The sequence below is a fragment of the Triticum aestivum genome, chromosome 1A (genome assembly GCF_018294505.1).
Source record: "Triticum aestivum cultivar Chinese Spring chromosome 1A, IWGSC CS RefSeq v2.1, whole genome shotgun sequence".
Taxonomy (NCBI): Eukaryota; Viridiplantae; Streptophyta; class Magnoliopsida; order Poales; family Poaceae; genus Triticum; species Triticum aestivum.
In genome coordinates, this window is record NC_057794.1 from 552,606,898 (window position 1) to 552,617,666 (window position 10,769).

Consider the following 10,769-nt stretch of genomic DNA (forward strand, 5'->3'; position numbering starts at 1 on the left):
AATAAGGAAATGTTCAATTTGCACCGTGGGCACTAGGAGATAATGCAGAAAACATGACGGTCGAGTTTGCTATGATGCGTTCATACGTGAAGCAAAAATTCCCCGAGAGAGGATTGGAGAAATGGATTTGTAACAGCGTGAAGTTATGAAGTTGTTATTTAAACCAAATTTCTTTCTGCAATGATAAAAGTATGAGTATTAATATACTATTGTCATGTTCTTGTTTCAGGTTGATCTCAAAGAAAGAGTTGCTGGCAATGACCTCCCAAATGAATCACATAACATAGTTGAAAGATCACCTGGCAATATGCATGCTCCATTGAGTGCTATGCAGGTGATATAATGGTTTCTTCGCTAATAGATATTCTGGTTTATTCTCATACTTAAAAACAATTGTTCGTCATAAGTTGCAGGAACTACATCTTAGCAATTGTGTGAGATCCAAAGAGTGTTACACCGGTTTATCATTACCACATGAAAAAAATGGTTTCTAAGGTGTGTGTGTGCATAAAATTGCTGCTTCATTATTAGAAAATGCATATGTTTTGCATAAGTTTACTAATAAACGGATGAAGCCTCAACTGTAGAAAGCATACATTAAGAAGTCTGATAGGGCCAGTCAAGGAAGTGCAGAGTTAACTTTACCGTACAAGCAGATTACTACCCAGGAATTGCATCGTAGCTTTTCTGCAAGAACCAAGGAGGATTGCAATGGTTTATCTTTACCACACATGGTTGCTAAGGTGCAGGTGTGCATAATTTTCTGCCTTGTTATCAAACATAGCCTATGTTTTGTGTATGTTTATGTAGTACTGAACTGAACCTCAACTTTAGAAAGCACACATTAAAAAGTTTTATAGGGCCAATCAAGGTTGTGCAAAATCAACCAGAGAGGATTACACCATTTTCCTATACCACATGATCACATGGTTGCTAAGGTGTGTCTGTTGTGCAAAAAATTCTACTTTGTTTTCATACAATGTCTATGTTTTGTATATGTTTACTTACAACCAAACTGAACCTCAACTGTAGAAAGCACACATTGAAAAATTGATAAGGCTGTGTAGAATCAACTTTATCAGACAAGCAGTTCACTAACAAGGAATTGAATCCTAGCAATTGCGTGAGAGCTAAAGAGGGTTGCACCAGCTTATCTTCACCAGATGAACACATAGTTGCTAAGGGGTGTGTGTGTGTGTGTGTGTGTGTGTGTCCGTGCTCGCGCATAAATTTCTACTTTGTTATCAACCAATGTCTATGTTTTTATAAGTTTAAACTGAACTAAACCACAACTAGAAAGCACATGATGGTCCTGAATCATAGAATGATCATGCTGAAAATAGCTATGCGGCCAAGCAAGGTGGTGCTGAATCAAGTGTACAGCTAATTTGCGTCATAGAATGATGAATGGTTAGAATAGTTAGTTGGTCTAATTTCATGTGTAATCGTCCATTTTTGCATAGAGTGAAATATTCCATGGTTTGTGACAATGAACGTTTCATTTCTTGAAAACATAGGATAAAATGAAAGTTTTGTTGTTTTCATTGAACCTGAGAAGTAAAAATAAATATGTGGCCGAAGGAACTTCAGAGAGTAGAGATAAAACATATGTGGTTGGAGGAAACATGCTTGGAGAGCAATATGTAGCAGTTTCTATTCTCGATGTTTGAAGACATGGAGATGAGACACTGGTTAGACCGTATGACAAATTCCAAACAGTTTGGGATGCTATTAGTCATGTTATTGCATGGCCTCGATCACACCTAAGTACACTTTCATACAATCATCGATTATGCTTCAATGTACATATTTAAGATTTATTATTATGAAGAATCATTGTGTTTTTAAGAAAAAAGATCAATCCCAACCACTCCTACACAGCCTCCAAAAAGCCACCAAACACTGATACATCTCTTACAATTTCATCAAAGTACATTTCTTCACACACTGCTCTTAAAGCTTACATTCTAATGTTTTCTGTGTTAAATTCCTTTTTCAGGGTAGCTAAAGATTAATTAGAGAAGGAGTGCATTGTAGGAGCGAAGAACAACTACAGAAGAAATACTTTTTAAATGGACAAATATTGTATTTTTTAAAGGATTTAGCTTTATAGGAAATCTTTGTTCTGGTTGTACCATCTTCTCTTAATTATTTGCATCTTTCATATGAATATCTAATTTGATTCGGTTCTGAACTCAAGGTGTTTGATCCTTATTGAAATTGTGCAAATGAGATGCTTCTGAATACAATTGGTGATACGGGATGATCCCTTTATATAACATTTGTTGCCTATGAATGTGACTCGTGATATGAGTGGATACCTTTATATAACAATATTTGTTGATCATTCTGCACAAGCATGTGTTCTGATGAAGTAACTAGATTTGAAATGGTGAAATACAAATTCAAAATAACTCAAATAATTTTTAGAGTTAAATATTACGTAGTTACAAAAAGTTTGTGTATATTTAGAGATGAATATAGCGTCTCTACATAGCATGTACAAGAATGGGGTTAGGGCCCATGATGAATGAAAAGGCTCTACGAGTAGAGACGAGATAAGCGCATCTAACAAAACGACTCTACATACCTAGATATGCTTTTGAACATCTCAATATAGTGTCTCATATCTATGGACACTTTTGAACGACCCAATATGGCGCCTCATATCTAGGGATGCTTTTCAACGCCCCAATATAGCGCCTCATATCTAGGGACGCTTTTTAACATCCCAATATAGCGTCTCATGCCATGTACACACGCTTAGCTAGCGTGTCTACATGTTTTGAGACGGTCCATGAGGAGACGCTCCAAAGACGCTTTACTAAGTCGACTCTATGGTTGCCTAGAGATGAAATAACGTGTCTCTAGCTATGGAATATGGCGTCTCTACAGGCGGTTTTTCTTGTAGTGATTGTACATTGGTATATTTCTTTCAATTGTGTGAAATAAGTGAAATCGATTCTTTGAAATAAGTGAAAATATGTGTTTGAGTTGCGTGAAATCAGTACTTTGAATTAAGTGAAATCAATGTAACACAAATAGTGAAATATATTTCCATTGAAATGAGTGAAATGTGTTGTTTAAAACGAGTGAAATCGGTCTCTCTGGTAATGAGTCAAATTATTATTTTTAAATTTAGTGATATAAGTCTTTTGAAATGAGTGAAATATGTGCTTTTAAAGGAGTGAGATCTTTTTTAAAATGAGTGATATCCTTTTTTTAAATGAGTGAAATATGTAGTTTTATACTAGCTAGTGAAATTGGTCTTTGTGAAAATGTGTGAATTTATTTTTGATGAATTAAATGAAATAATTCTTTTGAAATGAGTTAAATCTATGTTTTTGAAATGAAATATGTGTTCTCAATATTTCCGCACTCTCAATTTTAAAAATTGAATCAGATCTATTTTTAAGAAAGGAGTGAAATATGTTTTATGAGTTTTTAAAATCATTTAAAATATATTCAAAATTTGATCTGATTTTAACGTTCTCGTCGCTAACCAAGAAAAATATATAGTTAGTTTAGATTAATTTTTCATTCAAAATATATCAATGAATTAGTATGCCACAAAAAAAAATGAAAAGCTAGTTTTTCAGTGGGTGGAGAGAGATAATCTGTGTGCATGCAGCACTTCACTAACCAAGACCCACGTGGTTTCAATATATAGCTTTATTAACACATAAAGAGTATTGCTTACGTGCCAATCTTTCAGGTAATGTGGACGGCTAAATTAAAGTCGTGCGATATCATCCGAACCTGAGCACAGCATGCAATCCAATGCTTCTTCTCTTGAGACCGTTTGATACAACATTATTTAGAACTAAAAAGCACTGGTCGTGGTATGGCAAGCGCCACCAACACTTGTCAATGGGTGCCTGAAGCGAATTTACTTTTGAGTGTGCAACTGCCTGTGTCGACACGGCACGACGCCTCCACCGACCCTAGGATGCTGTACCTTTGCTTTTTATGGAGATTCCATCGCCACGCTGATGCTGCATCGATCAGTCTTTGACTGTAGGTGTATAGTGTAGGGTGACTACGGGAAAAGATGTCCGAAATGTGATTTTGCCATGGGCTGATCGTTGTGTAAAGTAAATTTTTCTCGTTAGCCGTGAGTGCGCGTGAGTGGTGGTCGGCGGCGTCGTCGTCGGAGCCCTGTCTGTTCGGCGAGCTTATAAAACGGCTGCTGAGAAGCCCCATTTATGCAAACGGTTCATACATCTCACACAGAAGCTACCTAATCAATCAATCAAGGAGAGCAGCAGAGCCGTTTTTAATCAACCGTGAGATAGCCCCCGTCTGCATCATTTCATCAAGGTTGACCAATGGCGTTTCTGGGAGAATTATTGCGTGTGACGAGGAGCATCGGCAGCCGGAAGATGATGGAGGGGAAGAGCCATGACGGGTCGGGGTCGTGGCGGCAGGCACCGGCTCCTGTGAGGCAGCTGTTCTGGAGGGTGAGGCGCGCCATGCTGCGGCCGAAGCGCCAAGCCGTGAGCTTCGGGTACGACCTCAAGAGCTACTCCCACAACTTCGATGACGGCATCGTCCCCGCCCACCGCCTCTAGCTAGCGACACCTGCAGGGTTCTCTTCTTCTTCTTCTTCTTCTTCTTCTTCTTCTTCTTCTTCTTCTTCTCAATTTTACTTGCTGCCCGACCGGACCATGGCTCGTGGCTGAAGAGTTTGACGCGTCCTCACCTTGTGATTTGCTCCTCTAGTTCAGCTACGAGTGTATATTAGACTGTAGTGTTCAATGTTCATACACAAGTTGCTTACTGTTGAAAGTCTGAAACTACGGATGAAATGACAGTGTATCTATGTGCTTCTATGTACAGTCTGCAAGCCGTGTCACTTGCCACAGTGGAATAGGATTTAAACTATTTCTGTTTATGTCGCGCTATCTGTCATTGTATTTCTGTTTATGCTAGCAAAGATGGTGGGTTACATATTTTTTATCAACTAGTACTATTGTTTTTCAGATCTTACCGTTGTTAGAGCATCTACAACCGGACCCCCATACCCGCCCCGAACGCCCGGACGGGCTGCCCAGTCAGAAAGAACGCACCCAACTGAGGTCCCCATACCCGGCCCAAACTCCCGGACTAACCGGCAACCCCATAAACCCCATATCCGATCCATATATGGGGCGGATATGGGAAGACTCAGACGCGCCTGGAACGCCCGCCACGTTGGACTGACCAATACGGCCCCCGTGGTCACACACATAGACCGGCGGTTCGACGGGTGCCTCCATCAGTTCTTGGTGCGGATGCATTCATGGCACCGCGTGTCGCCGCTCCGGTGTGCGGCCCGAGGGAGCAAGCCCTCTATTTAAGACGAACGGCGGCAAACCCTGGTCCGTCCGCCGGCTTTCCTCTCCTTCCCACCGCCTCGGAACCATGGCTCGTCAAAGGATCACCACCAATGCAATGTTGACGCCTGAACGCCGGCCTGCCTCCGGATTCGCCTGAGCCGAAGGAGGAGAAGGAGGAGGAATAGGCGGGGAGGAGGAGGCGGCGGAGCAGGACCCCCCAGCCCATGGAGGAGGAGTATCCGGAAGCATGCGACATGGCGGAGCTGGAGGACGAGCAGCCGGCTGCGGGCTTCGGCATGGAGGACACCCTAGCGGAGTTCGAGGTTGCTCAGGTGGCGAAGATGGTGGAACAGACTGCCATCCTCGAATCCATCTAAGATGATACAGATGTGGAGTCCAACCGGCGCTTCATCCGGCAGCAAAGGGCGGAGATCGACTAGCTCTTCGCCTCTAGTTTGGAGGACAACGAGCCGTAGCTACCACACACACCCATCTACTGATCTCGGAGCCCGGGACGGAGATAGTAGACATCTCTGATGATGAGTAGTCCACATATGTACATAGTATGGATTTGAGATTTCATGTTTGAGGTACATGGTTGCGGTGGGCGATTTTTGTGTGATGTCCGGTCTGTTAGAGTTAAACACGGCTTAGTCTTCATATCTGTACGGGTACTACACGTGTATGTGTATGTCTCCGTGTAAGATTAGAATTAGACACGGAGTAGGCTAGCTTATGCTGGCTAGCTAATATATACTAGCATACCCGCGCGGCGGCACGCCGCGCCTGTTGAAACATAATATGAAAGTTCTTTATGTTGAGATGGAAAAGTTTATGTGTTAATTTTTCATCTAATGGCTCAGTTGTTGCTTGTTTTTTACACTATGATGTACTCCTGTATGAACATTAAGTTCTTATATATGGACGCTGGAAAAGTTTTTTGTTAATTGTACAACTAATGGCTTAGTTGTAGCTTGTTTCTACATTATAACGTACGTATGAACATTAAGTTGTTATATGTGGACACTAGAAAAGTTTATGGAATAAAACAGTTGCTACATTTTATACAAGGCGGAATACAATTAGAGCTTGCATGCTAAATTTGTGTCATTATGGTAAATCATTTCATCATTCTACGACTACATGCTAGATTGGTGTCGGTGATGAAACGGTAGAGCGCCTGTGCAAATTCTTGGACGCGGTTATGTGCACTTTGACACCAGGGTATGTCACTATCGAGTGAATGGTGTGTGGTTGTTGTGGATACATGCGTAATGGTATGGTATCTGTAAAATTGTCATAGATTATTGTTCGAGTTTTGATTTGTCTTGTGAATTCATTTTGCTGAAAAGTCGCATGTTGACAGGCCATGTTGAGTTGCCATTGTAAGGTTCATGCAAAATCTTGAACACTAAATAAGTTTCTTTTGCAACACTGAATGCTTGATGAAGAAGCCACAGCCCCTGCCAGTCCAGAGACGCCGCCACCCCTGGGTGGTATGATGCGCTACAGTCTCTAGTGTAATGTTGTTGGGTGCATCGTGCACACTACAGTGCTATAACATAATGTAATTATGTTTAGCGCGATTAGCGCCATATCGAGCAAATTTGCTAAATATAGTGTGCCCCTTCCAAATACGCTATAGCGACACTATAACGGTGAAATAGCACGCTTTTTGTTTCATTGATTATGACATGGGCCTCTGTATTTTAAAGCAATATGGGGATATGCATTCAGCATTGATTCATATTTTAGTATAGTATTGCGAAGAGAAAACCTGATCAATGCTATAAAATTAGACATTTCCCTCCTTAGCCCAGCATGAATAACAAACAAAAAATTACAATGATCATGTTCACCATAGAGACTGATCATTTCATTCATGCAAGACAAAATAAGAAGAAAACACTGATCTTGTAAGTAGTGCAGAACCGGAAGAAACTGTTAAGGTTGCAGCCCATGCTATGTCTTTCATGAAGAGCATCTCATTGTAGATGAATAAGCAGAGCAACAATGGTAGATAAGGCATTCCTTTGTGATATAGTGCACTGTTCTGAGGAAGTCAACCAGCTGATATGAAGTTAGAGTCATCAATGGTAGATAAGCGACACATATTTTCAAAAATAGGTTATGCAGAAAGGGATGTAGTATATATCACACACCTTCCATTGGGAACGGTTTCAAGTGGAAGTTACCGATGGAAGAGAAAATACTGGAAGTCCCTAGATGGGATTCTGCACTTTAGAAAATTATAAGGATGTGGAATTAAAGATGAAATTAAGTGCATGGATATGCCCTTACTTCACGAGACAGCTAGTTCTCGTCGCGCGTCGTTGGTGGTTTATGTATAGTTTGATATTTCACGATGGATGTGTTTTATATGTTCCCTGACTCATTAAAACATCTCAAGTAGTCATATCGCATGGAACAAAAAAAGTAACAGGAGTATCTACATGGCCACACAACCACAACTTTTTCAAAGTAAAACTGTATACACAACATTATTCACAAAAAACAGGGGATAACAACCGCAAGCTCTCAATTTCTTTTTCCTTTTTTGAAGAAATGGGGATTTATATTTAAAAAATATATTTTTACAGTAAATGAAAAAATGCTTGATATATTAAGAAACTATATATATATATATATATATATATATATATATATATATATATATATATATATATATATATATATATACTTACAATCAGTCGAAAGTTGGCTCACCACACAGAGTGGAACTGCATCCCATAACACACCAAGACTTGACACACAACCACCTAATTTGTCCCAGCCATGGACGTTTGTATTAGCAGATCGATGAACCTTATCAAAGTAAGTTGCAGACATGAAAAATAAAATCTATCTAATTTCTAGGACACTTGCATTTTGTTGTTGAGAAAAGGACACTATTGCAAAGTCAGACACTTACTGTGTCAGATAAAAAATGATGGTCTGCATGCATCATTGTTTTCAGGCTTTGAAAACATGAGATAATCTGAAGCACCCAACTCACACTTTTTTTTGAGGAATATGTCGAGCCCTTCATGACAACGTCTTTGGTCCACACCTCTGCAATGTTCATGCAGGATACCGTTTTGGAGATGTGCATACTATCGAAGACGCGTATTACGAACTGTCCTAAACCTCGAAGGAAACAAAGACAATGAGTAGGAGTATAGTGCTTGAGTGAGTAGCCCCAGGGCATTCCACAGCTCGACCCGGCCCTGCAGTGAAAGCAACATATGTTCGACTGGCTCCATCGCGGGGCAAATATCGCATAAGCATAACTGAAACCGACAGTGTCGAACATATGTACCATCAGGATGACATACTCAATGCACACCAGTCCGTGGGAGGCCGGAGCCTGCAGATGCCACAATACGCATCGGACACCCTGACGCTGCCGCCGCTTTCTATGCCCAGGGCGAAGTCAGCTAGGCTTCGGGCGACGGCGACGGCGGAGCCGCTGGAGGAGTAGCCAGAGATACGACCTGGGGCATAGGGGTTTTGGCGAGGCCGCGAGGGTGCCGTAGTGCGCTTTCTTGTTGTTCATGCTGTAGACCATCTCGTCCATCACCGTATTGGCTTGGCCATGCCCATCGCCGCCGCACGAGCGCGGCCAGCACTCTGCGCTGTCTCCCATCTGTGCAGGTCGACCTCGTCCACGGCTGACTTGCAGCAGGGCTCACGTGAGCTCAAGGCGGCGGCCTCCCATCTGCGCTGGAAGGCGGCGCCGGGCTGCGGCCAGAGAGACGGCGAGAGGGCGCAAGGTAGCCGGGCCGTAGCGACCTCGCACGCTGACGGCGGGAGGGCTGCATAGGGCGGCAGGGCAAGCCGCAAGCATCGTCGCCGGAGAATGGCTGCGAGGTGTCTGGGAGTGAGGGCGTGTTGCCGGACGCATCACGCGTCTGACTGCCATGGCGACATCGTGGTCTTGTGATGCCAGAGGCGGCCGTCTCTCGATCGCGCGCCTTTCCTACGCCGTCTTCCTGTCATGTTCACGTCTGTCATGATCGAGACCCAGAAGCTCCACCGCCCTCCATGCCGAATCCATTATGATCATTGCACACAATATCGAACACATGCAGGTGCGCGTGATTTCTCACCTCTTATTTGGAGCTGCCGAGGACCATGGGAGGTGGCCCAGGCGATCGTCTCGTTCCCGCCATAGCCGAGCCTGATATGGCAGGTTCGGAGCATCTGGTGCCCGACCTGAGGAACCGGCCATATGGTCAGTGGTTATGCGATCCCACATACGCAAAAAGGAGGCGGAGGAGATGCGTCTGTCAGAAGGGCGATGGAGTGGCCAGCGTCGGGAGGGAAAACGGGGGCCCGACGGTCGAGGCTTCGTAGAGGGACAGGCCAACAGCGAAGTCATGGAGGGGACGACCGAAGGCATCTATCGGTGGGATTTGAGAGATGTGCGACCAAAGAGGAAAACACCTCCTTTTATAGGGCCATACAACGAAGGTGATTGAGTCGTGCACGTTTCTAACTGGACAATCTAAAGATATCTACTATCGCCTACATCCATCAATCGACACAAAAGAAAAAGAAAGAAGGAACACAATTGCCTACGTTGAGCCGCCGGCCATCGAGAGAAGCCTGGAAACGATAGATACATGCACGTGGTTGTGAAAAAATCGCCGCTGCATGCATGCAACTGCAAAAAAAAAACACCGCCTATCCACCGCTGCATGCATGCATCTGCAAAAAAGGCAGCGAAGATCAATCACGTCACGCATCTATGCCCCCGCCATGCAGGCCCACCTCCACCGCCCCGGTTGACTTGGTACAAAATCCTGAAGAAAATCTCTAGGTGCACCCCAATGTGTACCTCATCAGAACCACCAGTAAATAACGTGTCGCATCCCTATTGGTTGGTTTTTCACTGATTGAAAAAACTCAAAAAAAATAGGGTAAAAGAAACCTGGTCAGATTTAGTATATGTATTATAGATACGCACCCCTGTAACCTTTGTACCAAGAAAAAAAAGGCATACAAAGCAAAGGCTCGATACGGGCCTTTAGCCATCAAAACCAATCAGTTTCGTCTATCGTTTCGTTCGCTAAGTTTATCAGGAGTTTTCGCCGAGATGTCCCGTCGAATTGATCCAGCAAGCAAGGCAGCCTCCTTCACGTACGCGTATATGGCGAGACATGCACAGGCACGTACAGGAATCTATCCAGCTGCTAGCTAGCTAGATAGCTTTGCACGTATGTTGTGTAGCTCCTGGGAATTTGGTCTAGCGATCAAAAGCCAACAATTGGTATCAGAGCCTCGACGATCTACAATCTACTCCCTCCGTCCACGAATAAGTGTACTTCTAGTTTTTATCCTAAGTCAATGTTTTAAAACTTTGACCAACTATATACAAAAAAAGTAGTAACATATATAATATCAAATTGATATATTATGAAAATACATTTCAAAACGAATCTAGTGATA

At 42.9% G+C, this 10,769-nt stretch overlaps 1 protein-coding gene and 2 long non-coding RNA genes across 3 annotated transcripts; 1 reads left to right on the forward strand and 2 right to left on the reverse strand.

The window, feature by feature from the left end:
• The first annotated feature begins 4,328 nt into the window (after positions 1-4,328).
• LOC123180777 (uncharacterized) lies at positions 4,329-4,622 on the forward strand. Its single transcript, XM_044592912.1, has one exon. The coding sequence runs from the start codon at positions 4,329-4,331 to the stop codon at positions 4,569-4,571; it is 243 nt and encodes an 80-aa protein (XP_044448847.1). The 3' UTR covers positions 4,572-4,622.
• Positions 4,623-7,103: 2,481 nt separating this feature from the next.
• On the reverse strand, positions 7,104-7,933 carry LOC123180786 (uncharacterized). The gene is made up of 2 exons (XR_006491236.1): positions 7,481-7,933; positions 7,104-7,371 (listed from the first exon to the last, which is right to left on the reverse strand). It is a non-coding gene; the product is annotated as an uncharacterized lncRNA (long non-coding RNA).
• A 321-nt stretch (positions 7,934-8,254) lies between these two features.
• Positions 8,255-9,736, reverse strand: LOC123066737 (uncharacterized). Its single transcript, XR_006431415.1, has 2 exons — positions 9,428-9,736; positions 8,255-9,310 (listed from the first exon to the last, which is right to left on the reverse strand). It is a non-coding gene; the product is annotated as an uncharacterized lncRNA (long non-coding RNA).
• Between the last annotated feature and the right edge of the window lie 1,033 nt (positions 9,737-10,769).